Raw genomic sequence first — 20,776 nt, 5'->3', positions numbered from 1 at the left:
GGGCCAGACTTTACAAGGCTAACTTGCCGGGCCAAATTTTGCAGGTATAGCATTTGAAGGTACCAATTTTCCAGGGTCAGTTATTTCAGGGCTCACAACTGAAACTTTGCTGGGACAATTTTTGCAAGGCCAGTCTTTAAAAGGCCTAGTTTTCCAGGCTCAGGTTTTACAGTCAACTTTTGAATGGTCACACTTTCTAGACTCAAGAGTTGCAGGGTGTGGTAAAGGAAACCCATACTCACAAAAGCCTCACCCTTCCAGAAGCTGATTTGGGAGATAAGCTGAAGCATTTCCTGCACTGGATTAACCCTGAGATAAAAGGCCAAGAGCACGAGGAATCCACTGTCTACTCTAAGACTGAGACAGAGGCCAAAGCCAGGATGAAAAGGGTTGAAAAGAGCCTGGCCCCCACCAAAGACCCTGCAGGGGAAGCTAAGTTGGAAAACACACCAAGGAACCCCAAGGCCCAGCCTCCCCGCACTGAGGGGGAGAGTCAGACCGTTTTCAACACCCTCCAGTTCCCAGATAATCAGCACCAGCGATGTTCCCTTCAGTCCATCTTTCCTGGGTCCTTGTCCTCAACTGACTTGTGCCACCCAACCAGAAAATCCACTCCAGGTCTCAACTGTTACCTCAGTGGAAGGCATGGATCTACACAAGGAGAATAATCAGTTCAAGCAAAAGGAGGTTGTAGGTTCCCAAACCTCGGCATCTCCCTGGAAATGGCTGCCACTGTCATTTCCATTAATGTGTAGGGGAGGCAGGACTCTCCAAAAACATACTCTATACCTCAAAGAGCCACCTGCTTGTGCCTCCTTATTTTCAATGTGGCATATGATGGAGTGTGTAGGGGAGGTAGAAAGTATTTCCCATCTGGTATAGAAGCTTAAACCCACATTTCGTATGTGTCAGCATTCCCCACAACTCCCCCCAGCCTCATGCTGGACTATGGAAAAAGAGACTTGAGCAGAGAAGCAAGGCCCTTGCCTAAGGCACACTGAGGTTAGAGGTCAGCCTGGATTCAGTCATGGCTTCCCACGATGTCCCTGGGCCCCAGACAGTGTATTGGCAAGGAGTAGCTGGAAATTCTTTGCATTCTTAGCCCATCCAAAAGCAAAATTTATTCACTAATTGCATACATACCCACAATATGGAGGGAAATTTTTTAGTGGAGTGCTACATGCTACATCCTTGAGGAGGTGCCTTTGTGTTTATTGAATGCAGATAGCTAATATGACAGATGTCAAAATCAAAATCTCCCCTCTCTGCCTCCTGTTGGTATTGACAAGATCTTTAAGGTTACTCCGTCTCGGAACTTGCTGCAACCCTGATGCCTGTTTTCCACTTCCACTGCCTGTCAGCTGCATGAAATGAATGCCTTCTAGAATGAAGACCAGTTGACAAGGAGGTATCCAAAAGAGCCATAGTGAAAATGACTCTGAGCTGCGTCTTGCATTCACTGATTCAAATATTTGATTACTTACTATGTGCCAGGTACTATGCCAGACACTAGGCACTGCAGTGAACAAGACACAGGCTTTGCCCCCATGGAGCTCATGGTTTCATGGGGTAGATGGTAAAGTAAAAAGTCATTATAAAGCAATGTGATAAGAGCTGGTTAGAGGAAGTACATGAAGGAACACAAGAAGGCACTTAACCTAGTTTTTTTTTTGGAAGGGGGTTCATGGAAAGTTTTCTGGAAGAGGCAATATGTCACCTGAGTTTCAAAGAATGAGAAAGAGTCAGGCAGCAGTGGGTGGGGAGTGGTGAGGATTTTCCAGGCTGAGAGTACAACATGAGCAAAGGCATGGTGTTGGGGAAATGGCACGGTGTGCCAGAAAGTGGTGACTAGTAGAGAAGTCCCTGTAATAATCACAAAAATACACAAAATGTTTGAGGGTTCAGAATGGGGTTGCCAAGCTGGAGAATGAATGGCATCTATTCACCCATTCTTTCCTTCCTCACAAATATTGAGCACCTACCATATGTCAAGCATTTTTAAAGGCACTAGAGATACAAAAGTGAACAACTTTATTGTAGGGATACAAAAGTGAACAAACAGAATAATAAATTGCCCCAAGGAGCTTACATTATGAATATGCTAGGTGGATAGACAAAATCAGCTGAGGTAAAATATGGTGTATAGACTGTGATCAGATATATGCAAAAATCAGGATGAGGGGTTTGGGGAGGACTTAAATGGGGTGCAGTTTTTAAATGGAAGTCTGGGGAAATTGTCACTAAGAAATAAACATTTGAGCAAGGACTGGAATGTGGTGAGAGAGCAAACCACATGGATAACTGGGAGAAAAGCAAGGAAGACTGAAGCTGACATCCACCAGTAAGACAAACAAACATAAAAACCTAAAAAACTCACATTCCAGCCCTGATCAGACTCTGGGAGCACTACAATGGCTCAATTTTCTAGATTGGTTTATGTCAGAAAGGGCAGAAAATATAGAGTGGCACCATTGAAAGGAAAACATTAAAATCCAAACAAGACCCCAGGTCATTTTTTAATTGAAGTGGCTTTGATTTTGAGAGTAAATGTAGGGATGCAATAGAATTAGGATTTATTAATGAAGCTAGAGTCCTTAATATTTCTTACGGATTGAATCATGGCCTCCACAAAGACATGTTCAAACCCTAACCTCCAATCTTCTGAATGTGAACTCATTTGTACATAGGATCTTCAAAGATCCTATTTTTTTAGGTGAGACCACACTGAGTCAGGGTAGGCTTTAATCCAATATGACTGGAAACCATATAAGCAAAGGAAATTTTGACCTTGTCAGTATATGAGATGGGAGGAGACTGACTAGCAGAGAGATGGCTATGTGGATTGCCAGCAAGCCTCCATCAGAATTTGGAGAAAGCATAATACTGCTGATTTCTAGTCCCTCAAACTGGGGCAATAAATTCCTGTTGTTTAAGCCAATTAGTCTGTGGTATTTGTTATAGCAGCCTGGAAAACTAAGACAATGCTTAATGGAGGAGAGGATCAAACCTGCATATGAAGGGTACTTTGATTAAAAGTGAGTGTATTAGTTAGGGTTCTCCTTGAAAACAGAATCAATGAGAGATGTCTCTGATTATCAAATTGTAAAAGTGACTCACGCAACTGCGGGAGCGCACGAGTCCAAATTCTGCAGAGCTGTCAACAAGCTGTCAACTCCAAGGAAGATGTCCGATGAACTCCTCGGGAAACGAACCGACAACTTTGACGAATTCCTCAGGAAACGAACCGGCAACTTTGACGAACTCCTCAGGAAACAAACTGGCAACTTTGACAAGCTCCCCAGGAAATGCTTCGCTGAGCAGCTGAAGAAAGAAGTGAAGGTTCTCTAACCGTCCAGCTTATAAGCCTCCAACTGATCACCTGGACCAAATCCAGCCAATTGCATTCTCTCACTGTGGAAGCATGCCCCTTGATAAGTCATCAGTCAGCTGCAGTCAATTGACTGATGATCCGACAAACCAGCCTGTTGGATTATTAACCAGCCTCAAATATCCTCACAGCAATCGTCAGGCCAGTGCCACCTAGCCAAGTTGACACATGAACCCAACCATCACAGTGAGTATAGTGGAGAACCTAAGATGGCGGCTAGGTGAGACAGGGTAAAAAAACACCTCCATGAAAAATACTAGATAAAAGCCAGAAAGTGACCCAGAACACCAGTTCCAGTGATGCACCAGCCAAACAAGGTCTGCTAAATCCACAGGGACCATGCATTTGGTGAAACCAGGAGTCTGCATTCTGAAACGAGTGAGTGAGCCAGCTGAAAGTCTGGCGACCACGCTGTGGTGTGGGGAACCATGGGTTGGCATTTGGAGATGGACTAGTTCTTTTTAAAAAAACAAAACAAAAAAAACCCAGGAGTGGCTGCAGTTACGACAGTGAGAACCATGCAGTGAGGCACAGCAGGAGCAGGCTGTGCCAACCTCTTGGTGTCTGCCGTGGAGGATAGCCCACTGCTGATTGCCTCAGGGCCAGGGGGGCAGAGGGGAGCCAAAGGAGAAAGAAACTGCGCCCCTTGCAGCCATCTCCCTGGAGGGCTGGGAATGCTCCTGCCCAGGGCTGGAGCTATAGTCCAGAGCTGCACCAAGAAACCCAGTGTGACGGGGAGTGTCTCCCACAGCACCGTGCACACACCACAATATCAGCCATGGACAGTGGCCTTTAGTGCACCCACAGCTACCAGAGCTGGGAAGACGGAGCTGTGCGAAAAGGGGGAAATTAACACACCCCATTCAACCATCTTTAAAGCAGGCTGGGAAGGCCTCTGCACAGCCCAGCAGCCCAGGCCTTCCCTGGAGGGCCGGTGTGCGCTTGTGACGTGGCACAGCCTTCCCTCAGCAGAGTCCTGGAAGAGCACAGCTGAGAAGGGGGGCCCGCTCGGAAATCCCAGGGATCCTATGCCAATACCAAGGACTTGTGGGTCAGCAGCAGAGACAATCTGTGGCAAGAATGAAATGAAGGCTTAGACTCTTGCAACAGCCTTAAATCTCTGGGAACACCTGGGAGATTTAAAGCTGCCCTGCCTCCCTAACAACTCAGACACATGCCCCTCATTCAGGGCAGACAGCACCAACAACACACCCAAATTTAGTGTACCAATTGAACCCCACAAGAACCAGATCCCCACACATCAAAAAGACAAAGTTGGGGAGAACTGACTTGAGGGGAATAGGTGACTCACAGACACCATCTGCTGGCTAGTTAGAGAAACAGTACGCCACCAAGCTGTAGGTCTGACAAATTAGAGATCAGTGTTTTTTATATCCAGAAAGAACCCTATCAAGTAAAGCAAATGCCAAGAGGCCAAAAACAACAGAAAATCTTAAAGCATATGATAAAACCTGATGATATGGAGAACCCAAACCCAAACACCCAAATCAAAACATCAGAAGAGACACAGTACTTGGCGCAATTAATCAAAGAACTAAAGTCAAACAATGAGAGCATAGCACAGGATATAAAGGACATGAAGAAGAGCATGGCACAGGATATAAAGGACATAAAGAAGACCCTAGAAAAGCATAAAGAAGACATTGCAAGAGTAAATAAAAAAATAGAAGATCTTGTGGAAATAAAAGAAACTGTTGGCCAAATTAAAAAGACTCTGGATACTCCTAATACAAGACTAGAGGATGTTGAAAAATGACTCAGCATCTTTGAGGACCACAGAATGGAAAATGAAAGAACAAAAGAAAGAATGGGGAAAAAATTGAAAAAATTGAAATGGATCTCAGGGATACAATAGATAAAATAAAACATCCAAATTTAAGACACATTGGTGTCCCAGAAGGGGAAGAGAAGGGTAAAGGTCTAGAAAGAGTATTCAAAGAAATTGTTGGGGAAAACTTCCCAAACCTTATACACAATATAAATACACAAAGCGTAAATGCCCAGCAAACTCCAAATAGAATAAATCCAAATAAACCCACTCCAGGCATATTCTGATCAGACTCTCAAATACTGAAGAGAAGGAGCAAGTTCTGAAAGCAGCAAGAGAAAAGCAATTCACCACATACAAAGGAAACAACATAAGACTAAGTAGTGACTACTCAGGAGCCACCATGGAGGTAAGAAGGCAGTAGCATGACATATTTAAAATTCTGAGAGAGAAAAATTTCCGACCAAGAATACTTTATCCAGCAAAACTCTCCTTTAAATTTGAGGGAGAGCTTAAATTTTTCACAAACAAATGCTGAGAGATTTTGTTAATAAAAGACCTGCCCTACTTCAGATACTAAAGGGAGCCCTACTGACAGAGAAATGAAGAAAGGAGAGAGAGATACAGAGAAATTTAACAGACATACATAGAAAGTTACATCCCAAATCACCAGGACACACATTCTTCTCTAGTGATCATGGATCATTCTCTAGAATAGACCATATCCTGGGACATAAAACAAGCCTCAATAAATTAAAAAAATTTTTTGAATATATTCAGAGCACTTTCTCTGACCACAGTGGAATACAAATAGAAGTCAATAACCATCAGAGACTTAAAAAATTCACAACTGGAGGGTAAAAATGGGGAGATGAAAACATTCCCAGATAATCAAAAGCTGAGGGACTTCATCACCAGTAGATCTGTCCTATAAGAAATGCTAAAGGGAATTGAGCAGGCTGAAAGGAAGGGACACTAAACAATTGACTGAAACCACATGAAGAAATAAAGATTTCCAGTAAAGATCACATGGTAAATATAAATGCTAATACTACCGTATTTTTGATTTGTAACTCCACTATTTCCTACCTACAGGATCTAAAATACATAAACTGTAATGATAAATCAGTGGTTTTGGACTCAATGTAAAATATGTAATTTTTGACAAGAACTACATAAAGGTGGGGGAATGGAGGAGTATAGGAACATAGTTTATGTGTCCTATTGAACTTAAGTTGGTATCAAAGAAAAACAAGATTGTTATAGATTTAAGAGGTTAAATTTAAGCCCCACGGTAAACACAAAGTAAGTATCAAAAAATATGACCATAAAGATGAAAAGTAGAGTATGGGTTATGAGAAGTGGGGGAAGGGGCAACGGGGAGTTAAGAAATGAGTGCAGGGTTTCTGTTTGGGGTGAAGGGAAATTTCTAGTAATGAATGGTGGAAGGTGATAGCATTGCAACATTCTAAATGTGATTAATCCTACTAACGGAATGCTAAGGAGAGGTTGGAATGGGAAGATTAAGGCTGTATATAGGTTTCCACAATTAAAAAAAAAAGACAGTCTAAATAGCTAATGACAATTAAATACTAAGGATGATCCTGGATGGGATCTGAGGATGGAGGAGAGGAGGCTCAAAGGGACACAGTTGGGACATAAGAAAAAAAAAAAGGAAATATAGAATCTAAACTTTGTATCAATGTTGAATTCCTTGAACTCCTTAGGTGCGCTTAATGGGATTGCATAAAAGAATGTTCTTGCTCATGGGAAATGTATATGTGAGTTATATTGTTTGTTCAAGGACGTGTGCAGCTTGCTCTCATATGTTCAGAAGACAGAGCAATAGCTGATCGGTGATAGGGAGGGAGGGAAAGAAAAATGGTGGCATGACAGGATGTTAAAGTTGGTGGATCAGGGTATTGGGGTAGGGGGGTCGGGGTATACTGGAGTTCTGTGTATGGGGTTTGTATTGTTTTTGCAACTGTTCCTGTAAGTTTGAATTTATTTCAAAATAAAATTTTTAAACAAAGTGAGTATAGTTGGGTGATGAAAAGTTTTGTAATGGATTGTGTTATGGTAGCAAAACACTGTAAATGTAATTAATGCCACTGAATTGTACATTTAAAAATGGTTAAAATGATAAATTTTATGTTACATATATGTTACCATATTTTTTTTTTTAAAGTAAGTGTACCCAAATATCCAACAAGTGAAACTGGGATGTCAGGGAAAATTAACAAAATCAGCTCTAATTTCTAGAAAAATAAGCTTTACTGATTAGTCAGAATAAATGCCAGGTAAGAAAAACCTGGCCTTCCCTTTGCTGGAAGAAGTCCTAGGAAGAACAGTGAGTTATAAAGAAATCAAGTCAAGAATGTGCCACAAATTATAGCTAACAATTACTTCTCTGGTTGGAAACTGGGAATTTATGCTTCTCTATAAAGGATGAAGAGAGATAAAAAGATGTCACAATGATAATGTGAATGTCAGAGAATTTGTGGTATTTTCAGGAGGGCTTGAAAAGTACCTCAGTGGAACGAGAAGGCAGAATAAGGCCATCTGGCTGTATGCACTAGAGGAAGTGAAAGCAGATGACATTATCTTTCAAAGAGCAGAAGTTTCAAAATTTTGATGAAATACTATTTGTCCATTTTGTATTTAATAGAGTGTACTTTTGGAATTGTTTATAAGAAATCTTTGCCTAATATAAGGTAACAAAGTTTTTCTTCTGTATATTTTGTTTTCTTCTGTAAATTTTGTAGTTTAGGCTTTATATTTAATCTATGATCCATTTTTTCCATTTTTTTATTGAGATGGTTCACAGTAAATGTGAACCATACCATACAATTATCCAAAGATCCAAAGTGTACAATCACTTGCCCATGGGACCAACATACAGCTATGCATCCATCATCACAGTTAGTTTTTTTTTTTCTTTCAATTTTTAGAACATTTTCATTACTCCAGAAAAGAAATAAAGATAAAAAAAGGAAACTCAAATCCTCCCACACCCCTAACTACCCACCCTCCATTACTGATTCATAGAATTGGTACATTACATTTGTTACTGTTCATGAAAGAATGTTAAAATACTACTAACTGTAGTATATAGTTTGCAGTAGATATATATTTTTTCCTGTATGCCCCTCTATTATTAACTTCTAGTTATAGTGTCATACATTTGTTCTAGTTCATGAGAGAGATTTCTAATATTTGTACAGTTAATCACAGACATTGTCCACCACAAGATTCACTATTTTATACATTCCCATCTTTTAACCTCCAGCTTTCCTTCTGGTAACATACGTGATTCTGAGGTTACCCTTTGCACCACCTTCACACCCCATTCAGCACTGTCAGTTATTCTCACAATGTGCTACCATCACCTCTGTCCACTTCCAAATGTTCAAGTTCACCCTAGTTGAACATTCTGCTCATAATAAGCAACTGCTCCCCATTCTTTAGCCTCGTAACTTACATTTCATATCTATGAGTTTACATATTATAATTAGTTCGTATCAGTGAGACCCTGCAATATTTGTCCTTATGTATCTGTCTTATTTCACTCAATGTAGTGCCCTTAAGCTTTCTTCATCAATCCATTTTTTAAGACAGTTTTGTTCACACACCATACATTCCAAGTAAATAATCAGTGGTTCACTGTATAGTCACATATTTATGTATTCACCACCATCACCACTATCTGTATAAGGGCATCTCTGTTTCTTCCACCAAGGAGGAGGAAGAGTCAAAGAAGGTAGAGAGACAGGAGAAAAAGAAAAGAAAGAGAGGAAAAAAAGAAAAGAAAAAGACAGCTAGGAAGCAACAAAGGGAAAGACAGCATTAAACTAAAGTAGAATAAGGAGTCAGACAACATCACCAATGCCAAGAGTCCCATACCCTTCCCCTATGTCCCCACCATATGCATTTTGCTTTGGTATATTGCCTAAGTTATATTAAAGGAAGCATAATACAATGTTTCTGTTAACTGCAGTCTCTAGTTTGGATTGATTGTATTTTCCCCCAATCCCACCCTATTTTTAACACCTTGCAATGTTGACATTCATTTGTTCTACCTCATGTAAAAACATATTTGTACCTTTTATCACAATCATTGAGCACCCTGGGCTTCAATGAGTTATACAGTCCCAGTCTTTATCTTTCCTCTTTCTTTCTTGTGTTCCATATGCTCCTAACCTTCCTCTTTCAACCATACAGTTATTCAGTGTACTTACATTGCTGTGCTACTGTCTCCCAAAGTTGTGTTCCAAACCTCTCACTCCTATCTTTTCCTTTCTGTCTGTAGTGCTCCCTTTAGTGTTTTCCTGTAGAGCAGGTATCTTGTTCAAAAATGTCATTGTTTGTTAGAGAATATTTTAAGCTCTCCCTCATATTTGAAGGACAGTTTTGCCAGATATAGTATTCTTGGTTGGCAGTTTTTCTCTTTAAGTATCTTAAATATATCACCCAACTTCCTTCTTGCCTCCATGGTTTCTTTTGAGAAATCCACACATAGTCTTATCAAGCTTCCTTTGTATGTGATGGATCACTTTTCTCTTGCTGCTTTCAGGATTTTCTTTTTATCTTTGACATTTGATAATCTGATTATTAAATGTCTTGGCATAGGCCTATTTGGATCTATTCTGTTTGGGGTATGCTGTGCTTCTTGGATCCATAATTTTATGTCTTTCATAAGAGATGGGAAATTTTCATTGATTATTTCCTATATTATTGCTTCTGCCCCTTTTCCCTTCTCTTCTCCTTCTGGGACACCAATGACATGTACATTCCTGCATTTCATTTTATCCTTAAGTTCCTGGAGATGTTGCTCATATTTTTCCATTCTTTTCTCCATCTGTTCTTTTGCATGTAGGCTTTTAGGTGCCTTGTTCTGAGTGTTTTCTTCTGCCTCTTGAGATCTGCTGTTGTATGTCTCCATTATGTCCTTCCTCTTGTGTGTAGTGCCTTTCATTTCCATAGATTCTGTCAGTTGTTCTTTCAAACTTTCAATTTCTACCTTATATATGCCCAGTGTTTTCATCATATGCTTCATCTCTTTTGCCATATCTTCCTTAAACTTTCTGAATTGATCCAGCACTAGTTTAAATTCCTGTATCTCAGTTGAACTGTAAGTTTGTTCCTTTGACTGGGCCATAACTTTGCCCCTCTTAGAGCAGGTTGTAGTTTTCTGTTGTCTAAGCATCTGGCCTCATTGGTTACCCCACTCAGGTTTTCCCCCCAGACCAGAATGGGCTCAGGTCTTGGAAGGAGGCAATAGTTTCAGGTCTCTCTGAAGGTGTCTTAGAAGATTGATGCACCCTGTGAGGCCTCAAGTCACTGTGCATTTCTGCCCTGCAGGTGGCACCTGTCAGCCTGTACCTACAGACTGGTATAAGGAGGTGTGGCCTGTGGCTGTTTTCCTCCAGGCTCTGGGGTCTGGTTCTAAATGGAAGGAGGGTAGTAGAGCTTGGCACCACCTCTTTCCTCTTAGGGAAGATATACCCCCTGGGGAGAGGTCATTAGCATTTGAATAGACTCTGAGTCTGCTATCTCCACACTTGCCTGGGTCAGAGCACCGGGAATTTAAAATGACAGGCTTTCTCCACTGAGCCAAAAAAGGGACAGAAAGACCCCCTTCAGAGTCAGTCTGCAGTCCCCCGCAGTTTCACCCATCAGCCACAGACAGCACCTGGTTCTCTGGACTCCCACTCCCTCCCAGAGAGGTCCTCCAGCTCTCCAAGGTCAGTCGTCAAAAGCCTCTGTCTGTTTGTTGGGGATTTGCAGCTTGTATTGAGCATGTGCTAATTAAAACCCCAGTTGGAACTCAGCTGAGCTATATTCGCTTGCTCGGAAAGTGCTGCCCTCTAGCACAGCGAGGCTTTGCAGTTTGGGAGTGCTGCTCTCTAGTGCTGTGAGGCTTTGCAGTTTGGGCTGTGAGGGGAGAGGGCTCCTGGCTCAGGTCCGCAGTTTTTACTTACAGATTTTATGCTGCAGTCTTCGATATTCTTCCCAATTCAGGTTGGTATATGATGAGTGGACAGTCATGTTTGTCCCCCCGCAGTTATTCCAGATTATTTTCTAGTTGTTCCTTGTTGTTTATTAGTTGTTCCAGGGGGGGCTAACTAACTTCCACTCCTCTCTATGCCACCATCTTCCTCCTCTCTATGATCCATTTTTAATAGTTTTTGTATATGGTATAAAATATGTATCAAAGTTCATTTTTTGCATATTGATAGCATCATTTATTGAAAAGACTATATTTTATACACCTTACTCTTTTGCTGAAAATCAGATATCCATATATGAGTGTATATATCTAGATTTTCCATTCTATTCCATTGATCTATTTGTCAGTCATTATGCCAGTACCATACTGGCTTGCGTACTGTAGCTTTATAGTAAGTATTAAAGTCAATCAGCATTAGTTCTCAAAATTAATTCTTTTGCAGAGCTTCTGTAACTAGTCTGGGTCCTATATATTTCCACATGAATTTCAGAATAAGTTTGTCAATTTCAAAAACATGCTGGGATTTTGATTGAAACTGCCTTAAGTATGAATTTAGGGAGAAGTTATAAACAATATTGAGTTGTTTGACCCATGAACAAGGTGTATTTCTCCATTTGTTTAGGTTTCCTTTAATTTCTCCCAGCAGTGTTTTGTGGTTGCAGTGCATTAGTCTTGCACATTTTTATTAGATTTATACCTAGGTATTTCATGTTTTTAATATTTTTAATGATTATTTTTTTAAAAATTCATTTTCCAACTGTTCATTGCTAGTATATGGAAATACAATTGAATTTGTATATTTACAACCTGCAACCTGGCTAAATTCATTTGTTAGTACTAGTACCTTTTTTAATTGCAGATTCTATAGGGTTTTCTACATAAACTATAATGTCATCTGAAAATGAAGACAATTTTACTTCTTCCTTTCCAACCTGGATGGCTTTTATTTCTTTTTCTTACCTTACTGCACTGGCTAGAACCTCCAGAAAATTCTGAATAAAAGTGCTAAGAATCAATATCCTTGTATAATTACTAATTTTAGAGGACATGTGTGCCGGTTTGGATGTATTATGTCCCCCAAAATGACATCTTCTTTGATGCAATCTTGTGGGGGCAAATGTATTAGTATTGATTGGGTTGAAGTCCTTTGTTTCCATGGAGATGTGACTCAATCAACTTTGGGTAAAAGTTTGAATTATTTCCATGAAGATATTGACCCTGCCTATTCAGGGTGGGTCTTGATTTAATCACTGGAGTCCCTCACAAATAGAAGGACCTCAGAGCAGCTGAGAGTGACGTTTTGGAGATGGCCAATGAAAGCAGACTTTTGCTGAAACTCTGGAGATGTTAGCCAAGTGTTTGCTCCAGAGAAGCTAAGAGAGGACAAAACACGCCAAGAGCAACATTTTGAAGAATGCACAGGAGCTGAAGGAGGAGCTGGAACACAACCTGGGATCAACAGACAGCAGCCACATGCCTTCCCAGCTAACAGAGGTTTTCTGGATGCCATTGGCCATCCTTCAGTGAAGTTATCATCTGTTGATGCCTTAGTTTGGACACTTTTATGGCCTTAGAACTGTAGATTTGTAACTTAATAAATCCCCTTTATAAAAGCCAATCCATTTCTGGTATTTTGCTTAATGGCAGCATTAGCAAACCAGAACAATATGCATACAGTCTTTCCCCATTAAGTATAATTTAACTGGGGGGTTTTGTAGATGCCTTTTATCAAATGGAGTAATTCCTTTCTATTCTTAGTTTGTTGAGAGTTTTTATCAGGAATAGATGTAGAATTTTGTCAAATGATTTTCTATTGATCAGATATTTTTTTCTTTAGTTGGTAATATGAACTACATCAAATAATTTTTTTTAATTTTTCTTAATGCATTTTTAATTGTGAACTTTAACATATATACATAACAGTGATAACTTTCAAAGTACAGTTTCACAAGTAGTTAGCAAATTTCAAAGAATGTCATGGGTCACAGTTCCACAACTTCAGCTATTTCCATTATTGTAAAACATAACATATAAACAGAAAGGTGTTAACTTTCGATGTACAGCTCAACAAGCAGTTCTATAGGTAATTTCAGAAATTGTTATGGGTTACAGTTCCACAATTTCAGGTCTTTCCTTGTTATGCAATATAGGGTGTATACAGAAAGGTGAAGACTTTCAAAGCACAATTCAATGAGTAGCTATAGAGTGAATTTCGAAGGATGTTACAGGGTACAGCTCTGCCATGTCATTTACCTCCTTCCAGTTATCCCAATACCACAACATCTAAAGTATATAGATAAAGTTTCAGTATTCATAGATCTTTGTTAAATCTTATCTTGTTTGTTACTACCCCTTCCTCTCACTGAATCTCTTTCTCCATCTTCAGGGGTGTCTAGGCAGTGAGCATCCTAACTTGTTCATATTGAAAGGGGGTGTTGACAATATGGGGAAGGGAGCTGCATCTGATTGTTGTTCTTAAAGAGGGTGTTCCCTCTGAGTTTTAGAACTTGTCTGGCATAGGAACACTCTGGTGGATTTAAGTTTCTGAGAGAAAAAACTTAATGAGTGAATCTTTTATAGAATCTCAGGTAGGGGCCCAGGTATTTGGGGACTACTTTTGGTAAGGGCATGGCATACTTTGGCCATTTGGGATGTCTAGCTGGAGCTTGCATAAGAGAAACCTCCAGGATAGCCTCTTGACTCTGGGATCTCTCAGCCACTGTGACCTCAGCTTGTTACCTTTCTTTTCCCCCTTTTAGTCAAGTAGGCATTTTCAATCCCTCACTCCTGGGGCCAGGCTCGTTACTGGGATTCATGTCCCATGTTGCCGGGGAAATTCATTCCCCTGGGAGTCATGTCCCTCATATCGGGGGGGTGGTGTGGGGTTAATGAATTTATTTGCTGATTTGGGCTTAGAGAAAGGCCACATCTGAGCAACAAAAGGTTCCCTGGAGGTGCCTCTTGGGCATAATTATAGGAAGGCTCAGCCTCCCATTTACAGCCGTAAGTTTCACAAGAGCAAGCCTCAAGTCAAGGGCATGATTTATTAAGTAGTGGGTTACTAAGTCCACTTAATATATATTCTATCCCAAGATAAATGGTCAGCTTATTACATTATCTTCACTTTTCTTAGGGAAGATATGCTCTTTAAGGAGTTATCTTCTACACCTGAATTCCTCCTTTGTCTCTCTGACTCTGTTAACTCTACCCTTGCATGGGTCAAGGCTAACAACTGAAAATGCCTTTTTCTAATGAGCTGCTTAGAATGAAAGAGGAAAAAAAAGGAAAAAGGCAAAAGCCCCTTTTCAGAGCCAGTCCCCAGCCCCCAGTTTCGCTGGTTGACTGGCATTGGTATCCAGTTCTTTATGCCCCTTTTCTTATGACAGTTGTTTTCCAGTATTCTGCACACAGCCATCTCCAAAAGCCTCTGTTTTCATTTATTTATGTATTTTCTTCCCTTCAGCCCTGCCTCCTCTCTACTGGGAGAAACCTCAGGTTTGTTTTCTATTTGCTCCAGGTTTATCTGTGCTTATACCTTGCATTCAGTAGTCCAAATATGTTAATTAAAACAATTGGAGCTTGGCTGAGTTACTTTCCCTCACTCCAGGTAACCAGCTTTTTTTTTCCAGAGGGAAGTATTTTAGCTCAGCCTGCCATGCTGGTGGGGGAGGGGCACCAGCTCTGAATTGGAGGAGGTTTACTTAGAATTCCATGCTGCAATCTCAGCCATTCCACCCATTCCAGGCTGGTATATGATGTCCCCCACCAGTTGTTCCAGACTATATGCCAGTTGTTTCTGGCTATTTACTAGTTTCTCTGGAGGACTAACTAAATCCCACACCTTTCTATGCTGCCATCTTGCCCCACAATACCATGATGTTTTGCCTACTGTGGCTTTATAGTAGGCTTCAAAGTCAGGAAGTGTAAGTCCTCCCACTTCGTTTTTCTTTTTTAGAATGTTTTTATCAATATGAGACCCCTTTTCCTGCCAAATAAATTTGATACCTAGCTTTTCCAAGTCTGAAAAGTAGGTTGTTGGAATTTTAATTGGAATTGCGTTGAATCTGTAGATTAGTTTGGGTATGACCGATATCGTAATGACATTTAGCCTTCCTATCCATGAACATGGAAAATCTTTCCATTTCTTTAAGCCCCCTTTTATTTCTTTTAGCAAAACTATTTAATTTTCTGTGTAGAGGTCTTTAACTTCCTTGGCTAATTTTATTCCTAGGTACATGATTTTTTTCATTGCTATTGTGACAGCAGTTTTTTTCCTGATTGTCTCTTCAGTTAGGTCATTTCTAGTGTATAGGAATATTACTGACTTATGTGCATTAATCCTGTATCCTGCCACTTTCCTGAATTTGTTTATTAGCTCAGGTAGCTGTGTTATTGATTTCTCAGGGTTTTCCAAATATAAGATCATATCATCTGAAAATAATGACAGTTTTACTTCTTCCTCTCCAATTTGGATGCCTTTTGTTACTTTGTCTTGCTAGACTGCTCTGGCTAGAACTTCTAGCACAATGTTGAATAATAGTGATAACAGCAGGCATCCTTGTCTCATTCCTGATCTTAAAGGGAAGGTTTTCAGTCTCTCACCATTGAGTGCTATGCTGGCTATGGGTTTTTCATATAGGCCCTTTATCATATTGAGGAAGTTTCTTTTAATTCCTACCGTTTGAAGTGTTTTTATCAAAAAAGAGTGCTGAATATTGTTGAATGCTTTATCAGCATCTATTGAGATGATCATTTGATTTTTCCTTTTTGATTTACTAATGTGTTGTATGAGTTGATTGATTTTCTTGTGTTGCAACACCCTTGCATGCCTCAGATGACCCCCACTTAGTCATGGTGCATGATTTTTTTAATGTGTCTTTGTATTCAATTTGCAAGTATTTTGTTGAGAATTTTTGAATCTATATTCATTAGGGAGATTGGCATTTCGTTTTCCTTTCTTTTAGCATCTTTATCTGGTTTTGGTATTAGAGTGATGTTGGCTTCATAAAATGAGTTAGATATTTGTGTTGGTTAGGTTCATATGTCAACTTGGCCAGGTGATGGTACCCAGGTGTCTGATCAAGCAAGCACTGGCCTAATTACTGCAAGGACATTTGTGGTTGGTTAATAAACCAGGCTGGTTTATTAAATCATCAATTGGCTGCAGCTGTGACTGATTACACCAATGAAGGGCATGTCTTCCACAATGAGAGAATGCAAGGAGCTGGATTTAATCCAATCAATTGAAGACTCTTAAGCAAGACAGACAGAGAACCTTCACTACTTCTTCAGCTGCCCAGTGAAGCGTTTCCTGAGGAGTTGCCAGTTTGCTGCCTGAGGAGTCCATCGAACATCTTCATTGTAGTTGCCAGTCTGCTGCGTGCCCTATGGAATCTGGACTTGTGCATACCTACGGTTGTGTGAGATACTTTTATAAATCATATATTTATAGATATCTCTTGTTGATTCTGTTTCCCTAGAGAACTCTAACTAATACAACTTGGTATTGGGAGTGGTTCTTGAGAAACAGAATCTTAAAATGGGCAATTACAATTGGTTTTCTATTCTGATTAGATTCAAAGGCACTGATGACTCCATTTCCAGTAATCAAGATGGCACTGACAGTCCATGGCATGAGTTGGCAATGGAGATATGCAAAACAGCACCATTTGATTCTCCTGATCATACTCTTATATGAAGCAAGGCTCTGGGTGACAGTGTTTTTGACACTTTAACAGAGTTTTGCAGAGTTAAGAGGTATAATGATGTTGGCTGGTTGCTCTTAGATACACTGGATAAAGTTATAAGAGAAAGGGACGAGCAAAAGTCTTCAAATTTAAAACTTAAGCACTGTTACGACAGATGTAAAGGTTTCTATGTGTGTCTTGAAAGAAAATCTAATTTCCTATAGCCACAGACTTGAGATTTCTGACAACCAGACCCAGAGTCTCATTGTGTGAGTAGAAAATTTACAATGTAAACTAAAATCTCAACCTCGCAGGGTGTCTGTTGTTAAAGTAAAGGCATTGTTTGGAAAAGAATGAGATCCTGAAACATGGAAAGGGGACATATGGATTGATAATAATGGAAGTGAGGACATTGGAACCCTGGATTCTGCTGAGTCTTTGTTAGATATACCTGCAGTGGTCTGTCCTGAGGAAGCAGCCCTTACTTCTCTGGAGAGAGTAATCCTGTTTCATGAGATGAAACTGCAACAGAATGTCCTGAGGTAAATGGCTTGAATGATACTTCTAATTCTTTTAATGACCTACCCCCCACCAGCAGTCTTTGCTTCAAGACCTATAATTAGACTAAACTCCCAACAGGCCCCAAAAGGTGAGGTACAAAGTGTGACCCATGAGGAAGTATGCTATACTCCAAAGGAACTGTATGAGTTTTCCAACTTATACAGACAGAAATCAGGGGAATATGCATGGGAATGGATATTAAAGGTGTGGGATAATGGTGGAAGGAATATAAAGTTGGATCAGGCAGAATTTACTGATATGGGCCCATTAAGCAGAGATTCTGCACTCAATGTTGTAGCTTGAGGAGTTAGAAAGGGTGTTAACAGTTTGGGTGGTTGGCTGAAACATGGATCAAAAGGTGGCCGGCAAAACCTGAGTCAGAATGCCAGAACTGCCCTGGTACAATGTACAGGAGGGGATTCAATGGCTTAGAGAGATTGGAATGTTTGAGTGGATTTATCATGGAAGACCTGCTCACACACCCTTGAAATGTCCAGAGGACACACCTTTTACCAGGACTATGAGGAATAAATTTGTGAGACTAGCTCCATCATCCCTGAAGAGCTCTGTAGTCACCCTTCTCTGTAGGTCAGATATTGCTGTGGGAACTGCTGTCACTGAGCTGGAATCCTCAAACACAATGGGAATAACTGGATCCCTAGTCGGCAGAAGCCACATGGCAGCAGTTAATTGTCAAATACAAGGTGGGCATGGCTACCATAATGGAAAACAGGCTCAGGGCAGCAGTCAAAATAATCTGACTCGCAGAGACTTGTGGTGTTGGCTAGTAGATCGTACCTAGCAGTAAAATTGATGGGCAGTCTACTAAATTCTTGTTTGAGCTATTTAAGCAGAAAAATTCCAGGTCAAGTGAACAAAAGTTTCCTTTGAGTTACAAAAACAGAGTCATGGCCCCTTAATCAATTCCCAGACTTGAGACAGTTTACAGATCCAGAGCCCCTTGAATGAGGGGAAAGCTGTGTACCCTTGGGGAAGGACCCTGCTACACTGCCAAAAATGTATACTGTTAATCTTTCTCCCAGCCTTCCCCAGGGGGACCTGTGCCCTTTTACCAGGTAACTGTGCATTGGGGAGAAGGAAATTATCAGATATTTTGGGAATTATTAGACACTGGTTCAGAAGTGACATTAATTCCAGGAGACACAAAACATCACTCTGGTCCATGAGTCAGAGTTGGGGCTTATGGGAGTGAGGTGATGGAGTTTTAGCTCAGGTCCATCTCATGGTGGGTCCAGTGGGTCCTTGGACCCATTCTGTGGTTATTTCCCCAGTTCTGGCATGCAGAATTGGAATAGACATACTCAGCAACTGGCAGAATCCTCACATTAGTTCCCTGACTCATTGTCCTAGTTTGCTAATGCTGCTGGAATGCAAAACACTAGAGATGGATTGGCTTTTATAAAAGGGGGTTTATTTGGTTACACAGTTACAGTCTTAAGGCCATGAAGTGTCCAAGGTAACACATCAGCAATCAGGTACCTTCACTGGAGGATGGCCAATGGTGTCCAGAAAACCTCTGTTAACTGGGAAGGCATGTGGCTGGTGTCTGCTCCAGAGTTCTGGTTTCAAAATGGCTTTCTCCCAGGATGTTCCTCTCTAGGCTGCAGTTCCTTAAAAATGTCACTCTTAGTTGCTCTTGGGGTGTTTTTCCTCTCTCAGCTTCTCTGGAGCAAAAGTCTGCTTTTGATGGCTGTCTTCAAACTGTCCCATCATCTACAGCTCCTCTCTCAGTTCCTGTGCATTCTTTAAAGTGTCCCTCTTGTTGTAGCTCCTCTTCAAAATGTCGCTCACAACTGCACCGAGTTCCCTCTGTCTGTCAGCTCATTTATATGGCTCAACTGATCAAGGCCCACCCTGAATGGGTGGGGCCATGCCTCCATGGAAATATCTCATTAGAGTTATCACCTACAGTTGGGTGGGGTGCATTCCAAAGAAACAAATATTCAAAGAATTACAATCTAATCAACACTGACAATGTCTGCCCACACAAGATTACATCAAAGATAATGGCATTTGGGGGACACAATATATTCAAACTAGCACACTCATGCAGTGAGGGCTATAATGGTGCAAAAGGCCAAGTGGAAGTCACTAGAACTACCCCTGCCTAGCAAAATAGTAAACCAGAAGCAATACTGGATTCCTGGAGGGTTTGCAGAGAATAATGCCACTCTTAAGGACTTGGATGCAGGAGTGGTGATTCCCACCACATCACCATTCAACTCTCCTATTTGACCTGTGCAGAAAACAGATGGGTCTTGGAGGATGACAGTGGATTATTGTATGCTTAAACAGGTCATAACTCCAATTGCAGCTGCTGTTCCAGATTTGCTTGAGCAAATCGACACATCCCCTGGTACCTGGTATGCAGCTACTGATCTGGCAAATGCCTTTTTCTCAATAGCTTTTAGTAAGGACCACCAGAATCAGTTTGCATTCAGCTGGCAAGGTCAGCAGTTTACATTCACTGTGCTACCTCGGGTATATCAACTCTCCAGCCCTATGTCATAATACTGTCCACAGGGATCTTGATCATTTCTCCCTCCCACAAGACATGACACTGGTACATTATATTGATGATATGTTGATTGGACCTAGTGAACAAGAAGTAGCAACTACTCTAGATTTGTTGGTAAGGTATTTGCATGGCAGGGGAAGGGAGATAAATCCAACAAAAATACAGGGCCTTCCACCTCAGTAAAATTTCTAGGTGTCCAGAGGTGTGGGGCCTGTCGAGATTTCCCTTCCAAGGTGAAGGATAAGCGGTTGCATCTGGCCCCTCCTATGACCAAAAAAGAGGCACAATGCTTAGTTGGTCTCTTTGGATTTTGGAGACAACATATTCCTCATTTGGGTGTTCTACTCCGGCCTATTTACTGAGGGACCAGAAAACCTTCTAGTTTTGAGTGGGGAGTGGAACACTGAGGCTCTGCAACAGGTCCAGGCTGCTGTGCAAGCTGCTGTCCTGTTTGGACCACATGATCCAGCTGATCCATTGGTGCTGGAAGTGTCAGTGGCAAATAGAGATGCTGTTTGGAGCCTTTCACAGGCTCCTATAGAAGAATCATAATGCAGACCCTTAGGATTTTGGAGTAAAGCTTTCCCATCCTCTGCAGATAACTACTCTGCATTTGAGAAACAGCTGTTGACCTGCTACTGGGCCTTAGTAGACACAGAATGCTTAACCATGGGCCACTAAGTTACCATGAGACCTGAGTTACCTATCATGAGCTGGGTGTTGTCTGACCTGCCAAGCCATAAATTTGGGCATGCACAGCAGCACTCCATCATAAAATGGAAATGGTATGTACAAGATAGAG

The 20,776-nt window shown here is 40.9% G+C and overlaps 1 protein-coding gene across 1 annotated transcript in view; it reads left to right on the top strand.

Moving 5' to 3' along the window:
• Window positions 1–20,776, top strand: part of LOC119545261 (protein FAM205A-like) — a 64,730-nt gene that overhangs the window by 5,339 nt on the left and 38,615 nt on the right. Inside the window, exon 6 of the mRNA XM_037850781.1 lies at window positions 201–643. Coding sequence (XP_037706709.1) covers window positions 201–643 — 443 coding nt within the window. The remainder of the gene's footprint in view (window positions 1–200; window positions 644–20,776) is intronic.

The sequence above is a fragment of the Choloepus didactylus genome, chromosome 10 (genome assembly GCF_015220235.1).
Source record: "Choloepus didactylus isolate mChoDid1 chromosome 10, mChoDid1.pri, whole genome shotgun sequence".
Classification (NCBI taxonomy): domain Eukaryota; kingdom Metazoa; phylum Chordata; class Mammalia; order Pilosa; family Megalonychidae; genus Choloepus; species Choloepus didactylus.
This window is presented reverse-complemented; position numbering and strand designations above follow the sequence as displayed.